The 24780-nt window shown below is 35.7% G+C and overlaps 1 protein-coding gene across 1 annotated transcript in view; it reads left to right on the top strand.

Moving 5' to 3' along the window:
- The window catches only part of RIMS2 (regulating synaptic membrane exocytosis 2), a 444540-nt gene that overhangs the window by 81993 nt on the left and 337767 nt on the right, over positions 1 to 24780 (top strand). Inside the window, exon 2 of the mRNA XM_059490825.1 lies at positions 5352 to 5562. Coding sequence (XP_059346808.1) covers positions 5352 to 5562 — 211 coding nt within the window. The remainder of the gene's footprint in view (positions 1 to 5351; positions 5563 to 24780) is intronic.

Here is a 24780-nt window from a genome sequence, read left to right as displayed (position 1 = left end):
CTGTAATTTTTCTTTTCAGGTAATGTTTAGATTAGATAGCTAGTTTCAGACAGGTGTTAAATCACTCCTTAGTCTATTCCTCTTCACTGGATTGAGCTAAGATGTGATAATTTTCTTTTTTGTTGACAAACTGGACTTGTCAAATGTGTCATATTTTTCCACATCCATCAATAGCAGGCAGACACCAACCTGGTCACAATAGTCCGGGTGCAGCCTTTCCACTGCCAGTCAAAGGGAACAAATAACTTCCCTTAATCTGCTGCTCATACTCTTGCTAATATGGACCATATGTAATTTGTCCAATTTGTAATGCAAGCACACACACCACTGGCTCCTTGCCTGGTTTCCACCCATTGCCCATTTCCAACCCATTCCAGGGGTTCTTATCAGCAGAACTGCTGTTCAGCCTGCTGTTTCCCAACCTCTACGAGCACATGGGGTTCTATATATAAGAGTAAAATCCATTAAGAAGTGGGTGTAGGCAGTGACAGGTTAGCTGGCACAGTTGTAAAAACAAGAACTTCAAGAGTACAGTACAGGAAGAATGTTGTATGCTACCAGTCATTGCCACCAGCAGAAAAATTGTTAAATGAATGGACTTGGCAGAACTGAAAGTGAACAAACCCTTTTTGAAGCTGGATTAAAGCCACATCTGTGCTCTGTGCCTGGGAATACGAAATGAGGCAAGTGCTACATCTGTAATAAAACTTTGAGAGAGAAATGAGGAAATGAGAAGCGGCTTCTACGCTCACATCTGGCCTAAACATCCTGGATTCTTTCTTAGCAGTTGCCCTTTTAGTGGCAGATTTTTAGCAGATTTAGAAGTTTCAGAAACATTTATGTGAACTTTTGGGAGGTAGGTATGGTTTCAGAACTTCTTGACAGTAAATTTTTTTTTAGTTTTGGTAAAATGCTGAAAGTTTTAGGGTTATTCCTGGAAGGGAGGAGAAAATTAAAATTTCAGGACAGTAATAAAATGTCAATAATAAACTTGGATTTCTTACTGGCCTTTGACATGGATCAGGAGAGACTCACTGATATTGAATTTTTGACTGATATTGAATTTTTCATTTCTGGAGAGGTGTGGACAATCAGGAAAAGCAGAATTAAATTAACTCCATTCCATAACAAAGCAAGTATTCCTATGTGAACTATATCTTGATGCTGGCAGAGCAATCCTAATTCTTAAAAACAGTTACTTTTCACACTGAGATGTCTTCTTATGAAGTTATCTTGGATATGTTATTTTAAAGAAAACAAACTTTTCTGGTCATATAAGCCTCATGTACTTCACCACTGTAACTCCCAGCCAATTACAAGTGTGGTTCAGGGAAGTAATTCTCACAAGAACAGAACTTAATTACCAGTTTCCCAGAGTAAATTTTCAGTATCATTAGGTGTATATGTAAACTCATGCCAACTTCTGCTTTTCCTCTAAAATCTATCGCAGCTGTTAAAGTACGTACTTGTATTTTTGAAACAAATGTAGTAATGGAGTGAGGCTTTGAATCAGTATAGCTAGATGGCATGTGCTACAGGGGCCATTGCCAAATTACACTTATATAAGGGTCATGGATATGCATTTCTGAGTTTTCTACTTAAATGAGCAGTTAATTATGATTTAATATAACTATAACAATTTGCTAACAAAGAAAGTCTCTATAATTTCTAAAAATAAGGCTTTTCATTGTGGAACAAAAGTTTGGCCTGTAATATAACTCTTGGTCAGAACCCTTTTTTTTCACTACTAGAAAGACATTGAGGTGGCGAAGTGTGTTCAGAGAAGGGCAATGAATTTGGTGAAGGGTCTGGAGTCCCATGAGGAGCAGCTGAGGGTGCAGGGGTTGTTGAGCCTGGAGAAAAAGAAGCTCAGCGGTGACCTTGTTGCTCTCTGCCTGAAAGGAGGGTGCAGCCATGTGTGGGTCAGGCTCTTCTCTCAGGTAACCAGTGGTTGGATGAGAGGAAATGGCCTCTAGTTGCACCAGGGGAGGTGTAGATTGGATATTAAGAAAAAAATTCGGCATGGAAAGGGTTTTCAAGCATCAGAACAGGCTGTTCAGGGAAGTGTTTAAATCACAATCTCTGGAGGCATTTAAAAGATGTGTGGATGTGGCATTTGGGGACATGGATCAGCAGTGACCTTGGCAGTGCTGGGTGAACAGTTGGACTCAATGATCTTAGAAGTCTGTTCCAAGCTAAGCTATCATGGATGGCTCTAGCATCTTCACCTCTTGCATTAACAGAGTAACTCACTGGATGTCGGGACTGGAAGTTGTAGTCTGGGATACTTGAGTTTGGTTTCAGTCTCTGAAGTTTGCCTTGGTACTGGTTACTTTCATTTCCCTAGTAAGTGAACTTCCAAGCCCCTCAGGCAGCAATGACTGCAGACAGCTTGAACAAAATGGAATTTTATTTTGTATTATGTTTTCTGAAAAGAAAACATTTTGCTGAATGTGTTTCAGATACTGTGCTATTCTAAGCACCTAATTATTGCTATGTGTTTTCAGCTTAAATTTTGGCTTAAACCTGTACAGGCTAGATGATAAAAAAAATTATTTATCTACAAAACAGATCAACATTTAAAAAATGAAATTCCTAAAATGAATGCTCTGTATTTTGTTTTGAGTACATATTCATTTTAGGTGGTTCTGCTTAGTAAATAGAACACATATTGTGTCTAACTGAATATTTCATAGATTCTGGTCTTCTCTGTTTTAAATTTTTCTGACAGCTATCAATGCATGTAATATTTTTCTCAAAACAGAAAAATATGTAATAAGGAACAATTTTGGCAGATTATGTGTCTCCTACAAAACAAGGATTTTGGAAAACTACTCTGTATAACCTTGGAAAGTTTATACTTTAAAGGAAAAGTTATGACCTTTACATAGATTCTTGTGCCCAAGAGGAAATACAAGTGAAATTATTTCAGTACATGAGGCTTAAGATTTGGCAAAAGCCTTGTGCTTTTTATGCATCAGTGAGACTGGTAAGCAAGTAATCATACAAACAAAGGCTGTAGATTATAAGGAAGCCACAAAACTGAATGCAGCCTAAAAATAAACTTGGAGTTCAGCATAGATAATATGCTTTAAATGAAGAATGCAGTGTTAAGCAAAATTAAAAGGCAGGCAAGGTCTCAGAGATTACATGTGTTATTGATGGAAACAGGCCAGACTACCAACTACCAATTATATAGCGTTGTCAGTGTAAAAACTGAAATGTGCCACATTTCCAGACTTCCAGTTTTTTCAACTTCATTCAGCTTTTTCTTATTAGTAACTTGTGTTTTGCCCCATTCAACAAAGAGCACTCAACAATGAGCTCTTTGGAAGCAGGGAGAAGGCAGAGGAAGCTCCTCGCTCCGGACTGCCCAAATGGCTTTTAGGGCAATGCCAACCCTGCTATCCCTCCTGCAGAGGTCCCAGATGAGCCCCTCTCCCTGCTGGTATGGGTGGGACAGGGCTGAAGGCGAGGGAAAAGGGAGCCACTGCTGCTGGGAGTCCACACTGCTGGACTCAGGATTGATCTTGAAGTGACGAGAGCAGGTACACAGAAAAATGACACATCAGCAAGTGAAGTAACCCTCTTTGCCCCTTCTTGGGAAAGGGCTGGTGGCAGCTGGGAGCTCAGGCTGCAGGTTAGTACGGAGGAGAGGCACGACTCCAGCCTCCTGTCCTTCCTGCTGGAGAGAGGGAGCTGCTTGCCTGTTCCTACAATTCCTCTGTGGTCTAATGTAAAGTACATTCTTAGGGGAGTTTGCTTGAAAAACAAAGTGAATCCCAACAATTCTTGCCATATGTGTGAATATCCATGGTAAATAACTGCTTGAGTTAATTTTTAACTGACTTGGGTAATATTTGTTTTGGTAGGCACCTCTGAAAATTCTGATGAAATAGTTTTGCATCATTAATTTATATGTGATCTACATAAATGGCATATTTATGTCGAAGGAAGTTGGTCTCCTGGATTTAGTTGTTTTCTAGGAGGTCATTTTTTGTTCTATCTTATGATTAATGTGTATTTTTTATTAACTTAATCTCAATATTTTCAAGAAGAATAATTCTAAGGAAAAATAAATGCCTTCTGCAATTTTTTTTTTGGTCTTACTTTACATTTTTAATGTTTGATAAAAAGTGTTTAATTTTTTGGGTGTTGTGTGAACTTATTCAGGGAACTAGAAAATCTGCCTAAATTAGATAAGTAACATCTAATTTATTAAGCTTTAAAGTCTTGATTGCAAAATTAGGCAAGTTGAATTCCATGCTAAGAATTTAAACATCACTGTTCAGACCCCTTTAAATCACAGTGATAAAAAAAAAGCGAAGTAAAAGTTCTTTTTTTCTTTCTCAATGGGTTTGAAACTCTCGTGATATGCAATGCCACCCTTCCCATCTTTTTCAGAATCTGCAAAAGCTAAAATATTATGGCTATTTGCAATGAAAATTAAATTTCCCATGACATAATTTACCTTTAGAAAGAGAGCTTTTGAGAAAAACTACCATTATAGAGCATTTGATGTGTCTGTAGGTTTGGTCAGCATGACACACTTCCTATTATCATGTATTGATTAGATGATTGTGGACTCAGAAATATGGATGGATTAACATGACAAATTAACATTGCAGCTCTGGCACTCATGGCCACTGACTGCATTTGTTTCTAGTTCTGGAAATAGATGGTAAATGTATGTGTGTATCTTAAGCAATTTTTCCTGGATTTTACATCTAAGGCTGTCTTCTACTTTACATTTTACTTGAGATGAGAGTTCCTATCCAATGATATGAATGGCTTAAATGATTTATAATTTTGTTAATATGAGGTAACTTATTATGAGCTTAAACCTGGTGATTGGAAAGTCATTGAAAATAATTTTGGAATCATTATTCTATGCAGTGTTGTTAGATAAATGAAGATAAGCTAGATCAAGAGAAGATATTTGCATCTATCTGGTGGGATTAGATAAAGGTATACTTTAAAGAATTAATTAGATTTTTTTTCCCTCCTCTAAGCTAGTTTATTATTTAACACTTGAGCTCTTGAATCACTTATCCTGTGTTTCCAGCTGTTGTATTTATAGCAAACATCTGGTCCCACCTAAAGGAAAGTTTCATCTCTTTGTAATAGCTGGACTGTGAGCTCAGTGTTGTCAATGTTGAGCTTCCTCCTAGAGTTAAGTTATAATGAAAAAGAAGTAGTTCTTGAATGTAGCACTTCTGGAACACTATAAATTAAATATATTTTCTTTACTGCAGTATTTCTCTGATTTGTAAAAATGATTATAATTTAGTGACTGTGAAGTATTTGTGGGAAAAAGTAAACAACAACTAATGATCTCTTCTCTTCTGCAGAAAATTACATCAGCAGTTTGAGATGTATAAGGAGCAAGTGAAGAAGATGGGTGAAGAATCACAGCAGCACCAGGAGCAGAAGGGTGATGCCCCAACCTGTGGCATCTGCCACAAAACCAAGTTTGCTGATGGCTGTGGCCATAACTGTTCCTATTGCCAAACGAAATTCTGCGCGCGCTGCGGAGGAAGAGTGTCCCTGCGGTCCAACAAGGTACGGAGCTGTGAGGGCTGGGCAGCAGGCTCCTCCTGAACTCATTGCTTATGAATCCAAATCACATAACTACTGAAATGGATTTCCTCTAAGGAGAAATCTACCCAGGGCTTTTTAAGATACCTGGCCTCATTTCATGTAATTTCCAATTGCATATGAATTTGTGATTATGGCTTTTATGTTAACACATATCCTTTTTTGACTAACAAGCAAGTAAATTTCTTTGGTTGGAGAGTGAATCTCTATTTGAGAAACAGAAGTATATCTAGTGATCTAGTGATGCTAATATTGAGATATTGATTATTAAAAAGTAGAGCAAGGATTTGTTTCTTTCCTGCTTGCAAAGGCTCTTCTGTACAAGATTATTGTAGAATTAGTGTTAGAAAATTTTATATAATATAATATTGTGCTTTAGAATATTTATTAGCTATCGTACATATCCACACATATTATGCATATTTATATGTGCATACATATGCAAATGTTAACCTATTTCTGGGAAATAATTAAATGCACTAAGATATATTGTTCTGTATATGGTGGAGTTTATAGTATAACAAGTGGTAAACAGCCATCTGAATTGTTAAAAAAGCTGAAGGATAGGGTATAAAATTCAGCACAACTGATGTAATCACAGAAAAGTCCTCTGAGATAATTTTACTCAACATTTTAGATAAAATGTTCATATCTGATACACAGAATCTTTCTCCAGTTCTGACACATAGTTGTGGAAGACTTATGGCAATATTCAGGAAGTATTATGCTAGTCTTTTTTGAAAATATGTATTTTGTAAACAATACAATTTAATTATTTTAATGTTTATTCATGTGATATTTTTATATAATTTAGTTACATAAGTCAATTTTTTCAGTAATATGCTCGTTACAAGTACCATGCAATTGGTAAATATTATCTTTTGTAAGGTAGGAGACAATAGTATGCATGTTATGTATTTCTTGGCCTAAGATTGAAAAGTAGGTTTAAATAACAGACTGAAGTTTTTGATTAACAAAGTATAAAAAAATAAAAAATTATAAAAATTTAATAATAGTTCCTGATAATTAAAGTAACTGAGATTATGTCTAAATGTGTGAAATCACCTTGGTTTTCATTAAGGTAACTTAAAAATGCTGCCTTCAGTATGTTTACATATTTTTTTTTAAATAACTAAGTCATGTTGCTAGTAAAAAGAGAGGTAATTTCTGTATTCATTTCAACTGATTACAAAAACCAATTATGACAGATATTTGATGTAGGCATATCATTATGCCTACATCCTTAGAAACATAGAGCTAGGAAAAATTCTTCATTTCCTAATGACACATTCTGATACACCATTTAGATTCTCTTTGAGAGGGATCATTTGAGCTTGACAGACAGATATGTCTGACTTCTCTTGACAGATTTCCAATGAGGTTCTTCCACAGAGTCTTAGGTAATTCCTACTCACCATGCTCACCACAGATAGCTTTTCTTACTGTCTAATGCAAATCTGTCTTTCAATAAGTCAACTTCTCCATTCAGTCTGAGACTGTTCTGCAACACTTCTCAGCTGGCATTTTCTTCTATTTCTTCTTTTTGCAATTGTAGTGTGAGGCTTCCCCGCACCTCATTCATTTTTGTTCTAGATAATTTGTGAATAAGGTGAACAGAGTATCTCTGGACTGATCTCCTGTGAGGCTTTGCTGGTGAAATTTTTGCTTAAAAAAACCCTGATCATTTATTGCTGGGTTTTTTTCTTCTCCTTTCATTAATTAAATTTTCTCATGGATGAATTTATTCCTATTCCATGGCAGCTGAGATTCTTTAAAAGCATGTAATTCCAGCTGAGCAGTAGCACTAAATCCCATTTTCTTACTTTCTCTGTGACTACTTGAAAGAATTCTAATACATGTAGCAGATGTGAATTCCCTCTACTAAATCCATTCTGACTTCTCCATGTTTTATCATAATTTATTCACATGCTGGTAATTTTATTGTGTATTTGAGTTTCTAAAACTCTGTCCAATGTGGACGTCAGACTCAATTGTCTATTCTTCAATTGATATAATGTTGAAATTCCTTAAAAACATTTTGGGATTTTTGCCAACTTTTATACTTATCAGTGAAAGACTGTATTACAGTTACTAATTATTTTAGACTGGAGATTCTTTACACTAACTATAATTTAATGAAAAACATGTTTTTTGTTGACTCACTTTATTGCTTCTCTTTCTGAAATATTAGTTCAAGGTATGTCCTCCAGTTTATTCTGCATGAAATAATATTCTAGAGTAAATACCTTCCTAATCACTGTGAATATGAACAAAAAAGATCTAATTCAGAAAGAGTGTGGCAGTCTCCTTGCTTTATGCCTACACTGATTATTCTGTTAAAACTATTTTGGTCTACCAGAATTCATCCTTATCTCTCTCCTGAATACAATTTCAGTTTCTGGAAAGATGACTTCTATTAACTTCCTATTTTAAATTTGCTTTTTTTTGGTCTCTGTAGACATTATATATATATTTAATGTCTGCCTTGGACCTTATAAAAGGTGATAGTTATGCTGTCTGAAATGTTCTTTGGTGGATCTGTTTGAGATGTTCATAATATCAAGTTTCAAGCAAAACTCTTGCCTTTTACTCCAGATTCTCCTCCTAAATTGTTTAGTACAGGCCAGTATTAGCAGCATGCACCTCAGATGATGGAGAATTGCAAAGAATGCTCCTCTTTCAAAGGTCTCAAGGCTGACTACTGCTTACATGGTTCATGGCCATGAGAAAGAGCAGGGAGTGGAAATGTTTTGACAGTTGTCAGAGCATTAGATTAGGATTCTCAAAATGCTTGGATGATTTATTCCTTTTTCAGTTTTGTTAAAGTGCCTTAAATATGTGAGCATTAGCATTCAGTTCAAGCTGTACAAAATTATAATTATGTGGGAGTTCCTTCTAGCTCAAACAAATAAAAATGATAATGGTAGCACTTCTTCTGTACAATTTATTATCTTGGTGAATGGTGTATTTAGCTAAATGGGGATTAAATTTCAAGGGAGTAAAAAAACCTTGAACAGTCATCTTTTATGTTTATGAACACTTTCAGATTGATTAAAATTTAAATAATAAATCATGTGAGAGCAAGCAGTAATAATTCTTAGTGATAAGAGTACCACTGAAATATTAAATATACTCCTGTTCTTTTTTTATTATATACTAATTTGTATAGGGAAATGCACATTGAATAAGTCAGTAGACAGCAGAATGAGGTTTATGCAGGTGAGAAATCTAAATGCTAAAATACAGCCTCCAGATTTGATACAACATTTTGTGCAGCAAATAGGAATTTTAGCACCTCAGAATGGCAGTTCACTAAACCAACCTTTTACTTGTACAGAAAGGAAACAATGCTTGTCTAGAAAGTTAACCTAATGCATCCTGAATACCTTCTTTCAGAGTGTTTGGCAACTCACTAGCACTTGGAGCCTCTGAAACATCCTTATTTCTTTGTCTTTGAAGAACAATAGTAAGAGATTTTCAGTCATTTTGTAGGACCCAAAAACAACATGGGAAACATGCACGGTGTAGGTAGGGAACTTCTCTCAGTTCCCCTGGTTCAGTGCAAGCTTTGCATTCTGATAATTTCCTTGGGATTGTTTGATTTTGAAAAAAACAAGCTCCCTTTACTGAATGATTCTAACTGCTGGACTTGCAATGTGATCTGTGTGGAGTTGCAACACGAGACTGTAGCATACTTGTGGTAATGCATAATCATTTCCATTCTGTTGAGAATTAGCAAGCACTGAAGAATTAGTCTGTCACAATCAGGTTTTCTAAGTCACTAGGATTTGGAATAAACTCCATGATTTGTTATTGCATACGAGTAAGTTGGTCTTTAGAAAATATGGTTTGAGTTTGCATTTCTCTACAAAAGACACATAACGCTGCAAACATGAGGAAAGGATTCCTCTAAACAGTAAACTACCATTTTGAACCAAGAGATATTGCTCCTGTAAAATTTACTTAAAAACTACTTTGCTTGCAAACTTATACCTAGCAGAACCAATATTCAGAATCTGCATTTCTGTTCTGATTCTTTGGATTCTCTTGATTGTTAAAAACCCCTGTGATTTTAATACAAGCTTTGTTGATATTATCAGTCCTTCAAATGGCAACTGCACAAACTATTTCTGTTATTAGTTTTATTTATTTATTTAAATTGGATAGCTATTTTGATCTCAATATACAGCAAATGATGGTCTCAATTTCAACAGAAGCTTCATGTTTGAACTCTTTACTATAAAGCTTTCATAAACCTTAGAGGTTGTTATGATCCTGATACAGTGAAGAACACAAAGTTTTACCCAGACTTAAAATTTTAGGCAATTAAAGTGAGAAACGTACAGTCTTGAAGAGTAGCTTTGGCTCATGCAGTCAGATGCCAGATTGACCTTGTAATAGATCTTTTAAAAAAGGATAAGGGATAAATACTGACTCATTCTACATTTTTTTTTTTTTTTAGTATAGGATGGAATTCCACTTATTTTGTTAACATTTCTGTGTGACTGAATACTCATGGAGATAAGACCTTTCTCCTTAAAACCACTGTTAAAATACAGCTGCATTTTCGTGTGGAACAGGACAAATACCTCTGTTCTTTGAAAACTGAATAGAATGATTTCTCTAATGTCCTTGCTATTGAAATGCCTGACTAGGCTGTCTTTCAGATTCTCAATAACATAATTGCTTGCAGGGTACTGCTATGAACTCAAAAATGTTTGTCAGTGTGTGTGGAGGAAGCTGAGAGGCTGGAGGAAGTCATAGGTGTTTGGTAAAGCGTGATGGCGTGCCTTGAACTTCTTCTCATATCTTTATATTTTGCAGCTTGTTTCTGAAAAGAGAGTCTTTATCCTGGACATTATTCAACACAGGTTGATTGTGTGAATTAAGTCTTGGTTACTGTTATGATCAAAGTATGAATGACAGTATTTTGAATTATGCTTATGGATTGTAATTCTCTTGGATAGTAGAGTGTACTTCTTCAGAGGTGAGCATGAGAAATCAAGGCTGTAGATGTTTTCATACAAAATGTCTCTGAACACTGCTTTCTTTCTTACTGCAATGGGACAGGAAACCTTGCTAGGAAAGTATGAGACCACCTGGTACTGAGCAGAAAAATATTTCTCTGCCCACAGAGTGATAATGCATGGATGTCCTGTGATTTAGATCGCTTCCTATGCTATTTACAATTTGTATAACTGAGAACACCACTAAAACCCATAGCATCTTTAAAATGCTTTAATCTTTTGCCACTGAACATAGGATCATAGAATAAATTGGGTCAGATGGGACCCGTGGAAGTTTTTCTGGACCAATCTCCTGCTCCATGCAGGATTAACTTCAAAGTCAGATGAGGTTTTTAGAACCTCGTTCAACTGAATTGTAAAAACCTCCTAAGAGAGTGAATCCCAAACTCCACGAGACAACCTCTTTCAGTGATTAACAACTCTTGTGGTTTTCTGTTTTTCTTACGTGCCATACATACCTTAATTGTTACATTTTGTTTATTTCCTGTGCATCTTCAAGAAAATTCTGTCTTTGTGTTTCCTATAGCTAAAATTCAAATAGTTGAGGGATGCAAGTAGTTCCTGTCTTCCCACATCCTTCCCTATCCCAGCCTTCTTTAGGCCAAACAATCCTATCTCCCTCAGCTTCTCCTTGTATATTGTGTGTTTTATTGCCTGACTGTCTTGTTTGGCCTCTGTTGTATTCTCTCCTGTTTGTTTGTAACTTTAGGATTGGAGGGAACCTAAGCCTTCTCTGAGAGTTAGGTGTTACAAAGTTACATTTCATACAGGTATTGGAAAAACAAATTAATTGTCACCCTTTTTTGGTAAGCAGTTGTATTCCCAGCACAGTCAATGCTTAACCAAGTGCCTTCATTTAGTCTCTGTATTGGCGTGTGAAATTAAAATACCAGATAAAAATCACCATTCTTCATTCAGTAGAAGAGGGAATATTTTTTACTAAAAATATTAAAAGTTATTTTTCTAAAGTATTGTTCCATTTACAATTTAGATAGCTAAGAAGACAATTTCTTTGAGGAAAATAGCCAATAGGAATGTTTGTATATAATACTGATGGGTATGAAAAGGAAAGTATATGTGTTATAGACCTGGCATGACATGCAGCAAACACTTGTGACAAAGTCTGTCTCCTTGTGCTTTATAACTCCAGGATTTTAAAGATATCTTGAGTGACTAACATGCAGTTTTGCCATTTGAATACCCTCAAGTTGTCTGTAGTAAACAAAAATTCTTAATTTCACTGAACTCTTTGCAAGTGCAAAGGATTGATGAATGCTGATCACTCTTTGCAAGTGCAAAGGATTGATGAATGCTGATCATTTGCAGTATTGGGGTCCAAGGTATGAGCTAGATGCTGCATCCTTTTGATGAGATGACCCATTCTTTTGTGAAGATAATTCAGGAATGACTCACAAATTATTTTTATGAAAATTACTTCCTTTGAGCATTTTTTCTACAATTTTTTATTATAAGATAGTCTCAATTTCACTCATGAAAAAATCATGAAAATTATTAAAATTACTTATTTTCACTATATCTCCTTCACCACTAGGGAAAATAAGAAATATATATATTACTTCCTTTGATATTTATGTGTTTATCTTACAAAAAAATTCTAGTACTTACTTTTAAAATGGATGGACTCTTTCCTTATTTGTGGTTTTTTTTCCCCTGTCCTTTCTTTCTTGCTTTCGTGGATATGAACTCCAGGAGGACAAAGTGGTTAGAGCCTTTTTTCTGTTTAAAGTTCTTTTCTTTTATGGTCAAATTATTTCCTGCCCTACATTTGCTCTCATTTACACAGGTGTAATTCCCACTGAAGGCAAGGGGAATTACTGTCATTAAAATGAAAGCAATGCTTGGCATAAAAGGCTTAACTGTTTTACAAATGGCTTTCTAATAACCTGTGAGTTGTTGTGAACAGTATGCATGATATTCCTCTCTGTTTGCAGCTTTTGTGAGCATGCCCCTGCCTTTCCTTTGCTTTTGCAATATATGTGCACAGCTTAAAATGGGTAAATGTCATTTGTGTCACAGGTGTTTCTTTGATAAAATTCATTTGTGTTCCTGTAGAAGTGGCATAAAGTGATCAAAATGATTTTTAAGCTCTGTATCACTGATATGTATGCTCTCCACATTTTAGGTTGTAATTTTTTTGGCATGGTAGTTCAGTTCTGATTGTCAATGACAATACAATTAGATACCAGTAAATATTAAGAAAAAATATGTATCTTAAACGTTTAGGAATATGCCAGCAATGTCATAGAGTTATCCACTAATATAAATTATTTTCCAAACTGGTTTGTAGGCTTTCCTAAAATATAGTGCACATATTGTATTCAGCATAATGTCAAAATAATGTTAAATGTTATGCATGTCACTGACATTGTTTGTCTTGATAATAATGCACATAGAAAAAATATTTTACCTTAATCTTTTAGTTTAGCCAGGTTTAAATGGTAGTATAAATCTGAATTTGGGAATGAGCCTGGGTAGGTTTCAATTTTTTCACCAAATAAGTGTAATGGTTTCTAAATAAGAGAATTGAGAAAACTACATGAGCTGGTGTAAATCTATTTGTCCATCAAACTCTCTGCTGCATTCTAAATAACTTAAATTACAAAAGCAATTTGCCCTGTAATGCTTGAAATATAAGTTGCAGATTGAAATGGAGTAAAGATATTCTTTAAAGTTAGTATACTTTTAGAGAATGGCTTTTGCTATAATAAAATGTAATTTTTTCTTCCTGATAGAAGTGTCAAGGCTCACATTTGACTTGCACATATGATTCAGAAATACTTTGCTTCACACAGAAGTTGTAAGCCATGTGCTGTTGATACCATTGAGGACATATCTTTAGTAGCAGGCAAGTGACATTTGAGGTGGGCCATCTCCTGGTGGCCCAGTCTGTTGGAGGGTACACAGCTTTCTTTTGGCCTTTTTCATCCGTGTTTCTCACAGTTAAAAGGCTGAGAAAGTTCAAAAGCTGTGAAGTAACGGCATTTTGGAGAATACAGAGGTAGCTGCTGAATAGAAAAAGCAGATGAAGAAAAGGAACAATTTTCTCCTTGAAGAATGTACCCTTTCTGTATAACCTTGCAAGTAACTGATGCATCCTAACAGTGCTTATTCCCAGCGAGTCCAACAACTGATGCTTGTGATATCATCCATGCTAGAGCCATGTTAGATACTAAATTCACCTGGAAAATTAAAAACATGTGAAGGTTATACTATTATCTGACTTTACCATGTGCATGTGTTAAGGAGGAAAGGGACAGGAATTTCTCTAGCTAATCAACTAGTTAGATTTTTCCATGAAAAAGGACAGTGGCTTAAGTTGCATTATGTAATGTCTGATTCTGCTGATTTTGAAATAGATGTTTTAGAAGGCAGAAAAAACATCCAATACGTTAAGTCAACTTTTTCTCAGCTATAACATTGTAAAGAAAGAACAGCAGGGGTATTTTTGTTTATATTTTAGTACTAACTATAAGGTTAAAAGCCCTGGTGTATTGAATGCAGTGTAATGTATCAAAATAGGTACCTTCAATATAAACAGTGATTTTTGTATGCTACAGCACTTACCAGGAGATTAACACACCCAGTGAAGCCTTAATATTATTTTCTATCCTTCATTTTCCAGTGTTAGTGTAGAAGGTCTGAATTCCAGTATTTCTTAGGAGGCCTATTCTGTATTTTGGAACAATAGAATGGCAAGTTCAATAGAAGATGCTCCTAGATAAAGCTATAGATACTTTGTGACTGTTGATGGTTTGTTGACCCAATTTAAAAAATAGCTTTGGAAAATGGGATGTATTCAAAGCATCAGGTCTGTAAAGAGTAAGAAATATATTTTAGTGTAGCAGTAATTGTTACATCTTTTGAATAATATTGCAGGGTAAAGCTGGGACTGCACATGGAGTTGAATAATTGGGACAACCATAAAGCAGTTTACTGGTGCTATTAATGGTGATGGGGAATGGAGTTAGCCATGGATCCTGGTTGTGTTTTAGTGCTGTACCCTTAGGCACACACAGAAGGGAACTTAGACTAGATGTCCTTCTATTCACTTGTGAGACCCTGCCTGGAGTGCTGCATCCAGCTCTGGGCTCCTCAGCACAGCAAGGACATGGACCTTGGAGTGAGTCCAGAGGAGGCCACCAAGATGATCAGAGGAATCAGAGCACCTCTCCTATAAGGAAAGGCTGAGATGTTTCTCCAGGCTGAACATCCCAAGAGAAGACTCTGGGAAGACCTTATAGCAGCCTTCCAGCACCTAAAAGGATCCTACAAGGAAGATGAGGACACATAGTTTTAGCAGGGCCTGCTGCAATAGGAAGAGGGGAATATGGTTGGTTTACTTAGGTACAGGAGAAGGTTTTTAGAGTGTGGGAAGTAAAATGCTGGAACAGGTTGGCAAGAGATGTGGTGGAGTGGTGCTCTGAGCAACCTGGTCAAGTTGAAGCTGGTCCTGTCCATGTCAGGGGGGTTGGACTAGATGAGCTTTAAAGGTCCATTCCATCCCAAACCATTCTTTGGTTCTATGAGATTAAATATCACTTCAGAGTTTGCAGCTCACTGTGCCTCTTCCCACACAGAACATGGGAGTGACTCATTCGTGTCTCAGTCCTTCCTTAGTCAGGTATATAAAGAAGTACTTTTACAAAATTGAGACCCCAGTGTGCCAGAAAGGAATAATTTAAGATTAAAAGAGTTAGTTAGTGTCTGAGAAGGAAACAGGTAGTGTTTTAAAATTGAAAAATAGTGTGAATTTTTTCCAACTTTTGGATGTTTTTTCTTTAAGAATCAAAGGTACATTTAAAAAGGTTTCCTGCATTTCAATCACTAATTGTCAGTCAAAATGTGACTAGGAGGTAGAGATTTCTTTGAGAAACTAGAGTAAATTAAGACTGTTAAAAATGAAGTTGATTTAAAAAAGAAAGGTATACAGGATCATCTCCTTTTTACTTATACTTGGACAATTATATTCTTAATCAAATAACTTTATTGACATGAGCAACACATTAGCTAGAATAGTGAAATTGTGTGATGATATCACTGAAAATCATGGAAAGTATGATTAAACTGATGAGGAACCAGGAAGTGCAATGCAGTTTGGGCAAAAATGTCTTTAAATAGTAGGAAATGCAAAAGTAGTAGAATTTCTAAATTTTTACTGAATTTTATCCTGGATTTAAATGAAATTATAGACATTACCTTTCATTGGAGACCATGACTTTAATGTAACCACTGCTACTCTGGAGACAACAAATAAGTAAGTAACCTAATACATTTTTGGAAAGAGCTGACAGGAGAAAATGGGGTTCCTTCATTTTGCTGGTTATTATCTGGCTTTTTAAAGCTGATAAAATTCAAGTGGATTGCTTTGTTATGGACTTTTGAGGTTTAGATTCATTGACTCATATTTTTAAATGTTTGTTTTCAAGTGAGAAGTTTTGTAGTGACATGAAATCAGTAGTGGCATGGCCCTCAGAGCTTCTGATACTTTTTTGGTTCATTCCTCTTTTCCAGTGGATTCAGGATCTTGTTTTTAGAGAATCTGTTTTAAACTGCTACAGATCAAAGACTTCACCAAAACTGTTTATAATTTTGTACAGGATAAACCTGAGGAAGAATGCAAGGGGACTTGCTTTTTGTTTTGTCTTTATTTCCTGAGCAAGGAAATAAAAGTATTTGGCACTTTCTTTGAAGTAAGTCTTCTACCTTTCTAATGTTATTAATTTTGAAATACTTAAGACACAGACAAATAACTTGTATTTAAAAATCTATTCTGAAACCTCCACCAGTCCTAAAAACTGTTTTTTTTCCTAAAACAGTTCTATATAAAATTACAGTAGAAAGGATAAAAAAGCAATTATCATAGGGCATTGTTCTTTATCCCTTTATCTTACTGCAGTTAAAACTTCCTATTCCCCAGCTTTACTTCACCATGTTCCAAAGTAATCAACATTGTTATTCCAGTCAGGAGAGACCTAGGTGTTGACCTAGGTATTTTCTGTTACTTTTGTGAAAATTTCACTGCTAAAAAAGAAAGTTTTTCTCCTTTTACTTCTGGCATTCTGAAGAGGTCTTGGGCCCTACCAAGCTCTGTATTATTTCTAAACCATCAGTGTTGTAGTTCTATACCTCCACAGCACCTGAAAACTTTCTCATCTGGAATAGAAAGAATGCAAGAAATATTTGCAGAAGCCATAGGTTGCTTCTCCTACCTCTGCCTTCTTGCTTCTGGAAAAGATCTGCTTGGGGAAACTCTTGCCCTGTTCTCCACACTTGACTCGAGCTGATTTTCTGTCTTATGAAGAAACAGACTCAGAGTCTCATCAAGGTTTTTGTGGCCTGTGTATGCTCTGTGTATCTTTTTTTAAACAAAGAAATATGTTAATTTACAGATCACTGAAATATGGAAAAAATCAATTTTTTAGAAAGAGACTCACTATAAAATATATAATATTTCCTATACTTAGAATATCTCTGAGAAAAGTCTCTTGTACCAGCTATTACATAGGATTGTTTTCTGAGATATCTCTTTGCTGTGGGGAGCTTAATGATTTTCCTCAGCTCGTGAGTATTGTCTTTCAGATTGGGATCTCTGAAAGTCATTCAGAGAGTTGGCAACTTAGATCTTCCTGAATCCACTTGGGCCACTTGTCCCAGCCTGTTCTCTGATCCTGTTTCTCACATATCCATTTGTCTACGTTGCTCTCCTTTATCTTACTGCATTCAGACTGCACTCTTGTTTCCTTGATCACTAACAGAAAGCACCTCCAGTAGCAGAAGGTGAACAAACTTCTTGGTTGAAATTGGACTTGGATTGCCAAACATATTTCAATACGAGGTTCTCCTTTTGCCTATCAAAATTATCCTGCAATCAAGACATGTCTTCTACTCAAAATATGTTATACAGCTTTATTTTCAGTGTTTGCAGGACTACAGTGATGTGACATGATAGAATGTAGTCAGTATAAATAGATTTTTAAATCTGCAAGTAGCAGACTTAAACTTGCCTGAAATCCTGGTGAAGACAACACATAGTAAATACCTCCTACTAATGGTTAAATTGGCATACAAATGTTTTCTCTGAATTAGATCTCATGTGTTGCTAACTTTTAGGGCCTTACTGTCATACCAAAACACACTGTCAGCTGGCCGTCACAGTCAAAGTACAGGGAGATTACACTTCATTGTAGTCCATACTCCAACTTTATATTAACTTCTTTGAGCTTTTGAGTTGAAGATGTTGGAGGATTTAATTTTTTATTTTCTTCCCCTTTTTTTTTTCTTTTTTGCCTTTTCTGCAATGCCCATTGCCCTGTTTTCTCATGCACAGATTATTGGCTTCAAGGAAAGGGGAATGTCTTCCTAGGAACTGCCAATCTCCTTTTACAGCTTCTGCTTGAAATTTAATTGGAGAATAAAAATAAGACAACTCCTTCATATGATGTAGCTTTAAAATGATCTTAGCTATGTCAATCCAATAGCTACATGGGGTTTTAGATCCATGTAAGGAGACTTTTCTTTCATTATCTATGCTCCGTGCTTAAAGAACACACTCAGATATGTTTCTTGCTTAAGAACAGAGGCAAATACAGAAAAAAACTGACAGTGAGTCTAAAATTCTTTTTACAGTCATATTTGTACTTCTGTACTAGATGAGCAAGGGTTTAAAAGCCCAAAAACTTGAATAATTTTTTTTAACCCACAATAGTATGTGTAAAAGATGCTAGTCCTTCCTATAAACCTTGTCCTTTAAATATATACTATGGTGGTATAATTTTACAGTACAGAAATTAGAAGTAGCTGGTTTGGTTTTAGGTGTACTGAATTTATGAAATGCCCTAGGGGTGATTTAGAGAGAGTCTGGTTAAATTAGAGTGACCTGTTTTTGTTTTGCTAGCTGTTTTTCCCATCCTGGTAGCAATAGAATTTTATCTTTTAACTTCAAATTATTCAAAATAGATTAATTTTCCATTGAAATTCTTATTCAAGCTATCTGAAAATAATCTTGTCTTAAAACATGTATGGAAACATTGCTATAACAATAAAAACTATAGCACATCAATAAATTTTCACTTTTGTTCAAATTAATAGAGCAAGAGCAGTTACAAATAGCAATTCTGGAACCAGAAGATGAAACAGTTCTTGAGCAGTAAGTTTTATTTGCCACCTGTTGCAATATTCAGAAACATTACCATGTGCTATTAAGTTCCAGGTGTAGGCCTTTATCAAAGGTAGCTCAGTAAATTCCTCATTTCAGTCCCAGGTGTGTAACAGCACACCTAGGACTCTTTGGACACAGTTAGACTTTATGGCACAGCAGGGGATGGTATAAATGTTTAATTATCTAGATTCAGCTTCAGTGGCTGGAAACCAGTGCCTATATATATAAATAATGAAGACATTGCTAGTAATAGAGTAAAGCAACAAACCTCCCAAGGTGTTTATTTAGAGCTTTATTTAGCTCGTGCCTTCAAGGAACAGATTAGTGGCAGGTTTAGGAATTAAATGAAAAAGGCCTTGCATCTGGTTTAATATCTGTTTGCTCTGTAGATCTCCTGTGTGAAGAATGGAATTTGCATGGCCAGTATCTGTTGATATGTGAAATACTGTATGCACAGACAAGACAGTTATTCAGCTTGGTGTGAGTGCACTTATGTAGACAGTTTTAGCAGATGTTGAACTTCAGTGCATTCAAGAAAAACATTAAATACATGTGAAAAATTCTGTGTTAAAACTAGATGTCACCTATGAACTATAAACAGGGTATTAAAAAATTCAAACCAAAAACTTGGTTTGAATTATTATAAAGATCCCATCATTCAGCGTCAAGATCTACAGAAAAGCCTGGATTTCAGGTAGCTAATTCAATTTCAGTCAATTTATATGTATAATTCTCAAAAAGCCACAAACATTAAGTTTCATGTAGTTCACAAGCCCTTTTTAGCATTTTAGATCTGCAAGAAATAAAATACCTAAGGTTTGTAAACCAAATATATATTAAAAGGATTTCTGTTTGATATGGGGGATAATATACTTTCACAAAATAAATCCCTACAATGTTTTACTACTGATAGAATCCAGATGTATCTTTATTAAGTGGGCATCTGAGTAATTTTTTTTCCTATGAATACAAATACCTCCCATTTATCTGTAAATGTTTAAAGTTGGTCAGTATTAATCACTAGTGTTCATTTAACCTGTTCATCTTTAAGTTTCAGTGTAATGGCTACATAACTTCAGAGTCATGACCTGTTTAATTAAGATGTTCTTGCTCTCAGATACTTGATCGTGTGATTATGAAAGATTATATTTATTACTGTTGAGGATTTGGATTTCTTACAGTTTTAGGTAGACAAAGTATGGGATCTTTCTAAGGGATTGGAATAGTTTAACCTCTACATTTAAGATAGGATTCAAATGCCTATTTCTCCCAATGTGTGCAATTGCCTAGTGTCCTTGCATTCAATATTAGTTAATTTTTAGATTATAACACCATGTTGATTATATTTTTTTAACAAATTGGTTTTGCTCTGTAGATGTGAAGCAAATTCCTCCTACTTTGCTTTAAATTATTTTTTATTTTTAACTAATCCTTGTTTGACTTCTGTTTTTTATTGACATCATTGTGGGTGGCCAAAGAAAACTTTCCATGTAGTGAATGTCTGGCCTCAGTAACTTGGGAGGAGCATAATTCTTTAGATTGTTCTTAACATTTTTGTATAGCAAAAAGTGAAAATTAGTTAAAAATGTAGTGTAGAGATTCAGATACCAATCTCAAGTACTCATTTAAAAATGTCAAAAAAGCTATATTTTGTTCAAGAGAAAGTGCTTTAATAATAATGACCACATTGCAAAAGATTTTTTTGGTCATAATTTGTGTTTCCAGATTCCTTCTAGATTAATATGGTTGTTTCTTTTTTATATCTTATTCATGTATTGATTTTAACTGGCTATTTATAAGAGACTTTGAAATAGAATAGCTATGATCCTAGAATGACTTCTGTAATTTTCTGGTGTCATAAGCTTAAAAAATGCTGTAGATATATTTAATATTATGAATGGGATTCTGATACCATCTTAGGTAAGGGTTTGTTCATGCCCCAAGTCCACCAAAAGGCTGCCTGCTGTGTAAAGCCTTACTCAGAGGAGAGCCTGCCACCAGTTACAACTTGCACTTAGCAGTTAAGGAAGGAACAGAGGGGTTGTCAGAGAGAAGCAGACCACCATCTTCACTTTCCATGGACCTAAATGTGGCTTAGGTCTGGTCCAGAATTGAATTGAATAGAATTGAGAATTCAGCCATATATAATTTAACCTTCTGAGGAGATTAAAAATTCTTGCATAAAGAAACCATTGTGTCAGGATTTAATCTCAACAAGAGTGGCTGTTTAACCACTTTTCTTTCTAAAGCCTCCAACATTTAGTCTAGCCCAATTATATAGGCTGCATGTGGTGTCTTCACAGAGCTGACTTTGACATTGTCTGTAGTGAATATTGAAAAAATGAAGGGAGAAGCAGAAGCCACGTGGAGATGTATCAATAGTAAGATTCAGTGGTTTAACAGGGTAAATTGATAGGAGCTTCCAGCTGTGAGTTGGAATGTAAAACTACACAGCCTATTTAGAAAGAATTCCCAACAAATTACATGGGGTTTTTTTAGGCAAATTCTGTGTCCTTTCTAAGGCACAGACATAGTTTCCAGGATATACTTCTAGAAAGCCTTTTATTCTTCTGAGAGCTTCAAACACTGATGCAAAGTTTTTCAGGACAAAATTCTTTCTTTAATATTCTTTGGAAAGTCTACTACTTACTTAGCTGCAAATTGCAATTGTAGTGTGGGTTGTTTTTTGAAGAGAAATTCAGTGATTGATGTTCTTCGAGACACTTTGTCCATGGCTTTTTTGCTGTTCTTGCTTCATCTGGATTCTCATACTAAGATTTTGGAAGAGCATGAAGGACTTATTAAAGTATGACTCCTTTGGACTGTCAGTTCACATACACAGAATATGTGCATGAAGATTCTATCATGATATATCTAACTTTTCCTGCCAGAGGGAATGATACAAAAGAATTATGAAGCAGGAAGTGGTCATTAAACTGTAGATACAATTATCTGAGAGAAGTTAAAATAGAACTAAATTTAGGGAAGGTGATAATTCTCACTAATAATGCTTTCAAAGCCTGCTAATTTATACTAGCAGAGAAGGGGAACATTCACCAATCTGCCACTGCTGAAGCAGCAGAAGGATTTGCATATGTGGAATTTGTAGCTATTTTAAAGGAAGAAGTAATTATGGAAGTGCACAACTGAAATAGAAGCATAGTATATTGAAATGAAATAGAAGTATAGGCAGTTAACCATATTTGCTTCCTAACAAAGGGGACTATTTGACATTGGATTAAAAAAAAGAAAAAAAAAAAGAGCTTTATTTCACTGTTCTTTTTTTCCTTTTGTTAAATACAATTGTTCTCTCCAGCATACTGATAGGCAGATATACCTAAGGTGTCACTAAGTCTGTTGCTTTTTTACCTGTAGTCTATTCTATTTTGAAATTCATGAAACAAACATACTGACATACATATAATTTTTTTAAATGTTAGATTTTCTTGCTGTTCTTTCAGGGTTAGCTATGGCTGGATCTATTGCAGGCATAAGATGTGCAGCTGTTGTAGCATGCAGCTTGGTGTGGGTTTCCAGGCTGGACAGAACAGCACTGAGAATGGTGCAGGGAGGCGATTGTCCCACCATACCATGAGCTGGTGTGGCCTCGCTGGGTGCAGGTTGGGGTACCACACTGAACAAAGGACATCACACTGTTAGAGTGAGTCGAGGGGAAGGAGAGTAAAGTGGTGACAATCCTTAAGGGTAGTGGCTGAGGTCACTTGGCTTGTCCTGGTTGGAGAAGAGAACGCAGAGGGGTGAGCTCATTGCAGTCTATGGCTTCCTCACAGGCACTGGGAGGTGGGCTGGGGGGCTTCAGATGGGACATTAGGAAAAGGCTCTCCAACCAGAGCAAGGGTGTTGAGTGGAACAGTCCCCCCAGAGAACTGGACATGGCACCAAGCCTGTTCCAGGAGCATCTGGATGATGCCCACAGTCATATGCGTTGGTTGTAGGCAGTCCTTTGAGGAGCAGGGAGTTGGAGTCTGTGCTCTTTATGGATCCCTTCCAACTCAGCATATTCTATGATTTTAAATGTTTTACATTTTGTCTGAGAGCTATGCTGCTGTGACTACATCGTTAGAGCTCAGGCAGCAAGTTCATGTGAAGTTGAAGAATGTTTATGTGGGATTCAATACAGCAGTAACTACATGATAAGCATCTCAATTTTTCTATTGCCATTATGTTACACTTCATTAGAGTTGGATCTTTCGTTTTTCTCAGACAATTTCAGTAATGAATGATGACACAGATGATGCAAATGGTGTAATTCTGTTTATTTCAATTTAGTGCCATCTGCATACAGACCCCAGGCTTATTGTGGTCCTGTCACATTTCCTCCCTTTTGGTCCCTTGTTGATGTTGATATTGTGTCTTCTATTTATAAATAACTCGTGAACACTTAGTGCATTCATCTTCAGACAGTTTACAGGTGTTAATTAACGAATATGCTCAGCACCTCTGGGCTGTAGATAATTTGTTATTTTTATTAGCTGATCCCTTAATGAAGCTGTGACATTACAGATTTTTTGAGCATGAAGACGTATAAATAACATCTAATTGAGAATTGTAGGAAACAAAAGTCTCAGAATGAAATAATTTTATGATACTTGAATATTATTTAACATTGCCTTTGAGAGCAAAAGTCTTCGTAAAATAAAACAACTTGGAGATGTCATTTGGATTGTTTCCTATGTGCCAAATTTGGTGGAAAACAAGTATTTAGTATAATAGTAGCTCATAATAATTAAATTTTATTGAAAATTTAATAAAATATCGTAATAATATTTTATTTTTAAAAAACCCTTAATATTTTCAAACATGCAATATTTGTGTAAAAGCTGTTAATAGCATCCACTTTGCTAGAAAAATTTTGAATAATAGTAATTCTAATGCCTATTTGTATTTCCTTATTGCAATCATAATTGCCTATTTGTATGTTTTACAAAAAAAATTTGCCTTTTCTCCATCACAAATTTCTAATCCTAATTTCTAATGGACAAAGTTGCTCTGAAAACAGTCTTTATAGGGATAATTATTTTTTGAGGCATTAAGGGAACAAATAGGCAAAAACAATTGGACTGAGGGGTTAAATAACTTTTGTGCAGGGACAGCTAAGGGTTAGTGTAAAAAAAACTAACTTCTTTGCAGAAGCTTAAATTATAGAAGACCAACAGTAATTACTGGTTAAACTGAAACTATGAGAATTAATTGAATAAAGAAAAAGAGGGGAGTGTTGCAATCAACTTCCTACATGAGTTCTTCAAGCCTTAGTACCGGGGAAGACCTTTAATGTTGTCACTAGTGGCTTTGGCATAGAGAACAAGAAAGCTGTAATTAAATACATTACAAAAAGTTGGATACTTGTCAGCACAGGAGAGCAATGGGATACTGCACATTAGAGAACCAGATGACCTTCTGAACTCCCATAGTGAAAATGAATGCAATAAAACACCACTAAGTGTAAAATCAGGAATTTAAGGACTAATAAGGTTTTCTTCTCTGAACTACAGGCCAGGGACTCCTGTGTGGCACAGTCTTGATCAACAGTGCTGAATTCTGCTTTCCATAGCAGGGTAACTGAGTCCAAGCTGCTTGTTAGGAGCAGTTTTTGCTCCATGCCGTTCTCCTACACTGTGTGCTGGCCTTGTCTGGGGGATGCTGGTTAGCAAAGGCCTGACTGTGCCAGGAAGCACAAGAATTCGCAGGAATCCTGGGCCAGCACCTGGCCCTGTGACAGGGTTATGTCTTCCTAGTATAGGTGTAGTCTCAAAGAGCAAAATCTATTTGGTCTTGAAAAATGAAAGCAGAGAGGGTATGTGATTGGTAACTGTGAAAACATCAGGCAGCAAACAGGAGAGAAATGCCAGTGCCAATACTGGTACAAGAATAAATAGCAATAAACTAGTTTGGAACATGTGAGCACTGGAAGTTGAAAGGCATTCTTTCTATTGTAGCTGTAGGACTTGGAAAAGT

This window comes from Ammospiza nelsoni, chromosome 1, assembly GCF_027579445.1.
Source record: "Ammospiza nelsoni isolate bAmmNel1 chromosome 1, bAmmNel1.pri, whole genome shotgun sequence".
Taxonomy (NCBI): domain Eukaryota; kingdom Metazoa; phylum Chordata; class Aves; order Passeriformes; family Passerellidae; genus Ammospiza; species Ammospiza nelsoni.
This window is presented reverse-complemented; position numbering and strand designations above follow the sequence as displayed.